The sequence below is a fragment of the Eimeria mitis genome, genomic scaffold (genome assembly GCF_000499745.2).
Source record: "Eimeria mitis Houghton genomic scaffold, Emh_scaff3699, whole genome shotgun sequence".
NCBI lineage: Eukaryota > Apicomplexa > Conoidasida > Eucoccidiorida > Eimeriidae > Eimeria > Eimeria mitis.
Window position 1 is genome coordinate 4,195 of NW_013572039.1, and position 560 is coordinate 4,754.

Below are 560 nucleotides of genomic sequence, written 5' to 3' on the forward strand. Positions count from 1 at the left end.
ACGGGACGCATCGTCCGCTAAAGGAAGCAGTTTAATCTACTTCGATTGGTTTTGGGAAAGAAGGAAGAAGCAATTAGTAAATGATTACGGAACGCACATTCGGCCACGGATACGGGTGTAACGGCCTGAATGGCGTTCTGAGTCATGCCAGTTTGCGTCGGCATCCTTATCCTGCGCATCACAAAACGCAGTTTGCATTCACAGCCCGTATGCAGATCGATATGCTTGTCAGGCGTTTTAATTTAATAGCCTTTCAGTATTTTCATAGCATACAAGTACAGCTCATACCTGAATTTCCTGCACAGTCCCCAACGACACTGAAGACCCCCGTCGGACCACCTCGCTCTCGCTTGTAGTCGCACTTCCACTTCTGCAGCGTTACCAAGCAGCAAATCCTCAACCCTTACACCCGTAATCCCGAAAGACCCACAAGCGAAGGCACAAACAGATAATGTGGCCTCCAACTGCTATAAACTGCAACCAGCTGGGCAGCCAATTCGGCAAAACACATGATCTTCTACTGGTCTGCAATGTGCACCACGTACGGGCAGAAGCAGCAG

The 560-nt window shown here is 49.3% G+C and overlaps 1 protein-coding gene across 1 annotated transcript in view; it reads right to left on the reverse strand.

Annotated features, from left to right (window-relative positions):
* Nucleotides 1-560, reverse strand: part of EMH_0068620 (uncharacterized protein) — a gene marked incomplete at both ends in the record, with an annotated part of 1,786 nt that overhangs the window by 513 nt on the left and 713 nt on the right. Inside the window, 2 exons of the mRNA XM_013498760.1 lie at nucleotides 98-171; nucleotides 289-370. Coding sequence (XP_013354214.1) covers nucleotides 98-171; nucleotides 289-370 — 156 coding nt within the window. The remainder of the gene's footprint in view (nucleotides 1-97; nucleotides 172-288; nucleotides 371-560) is intronic.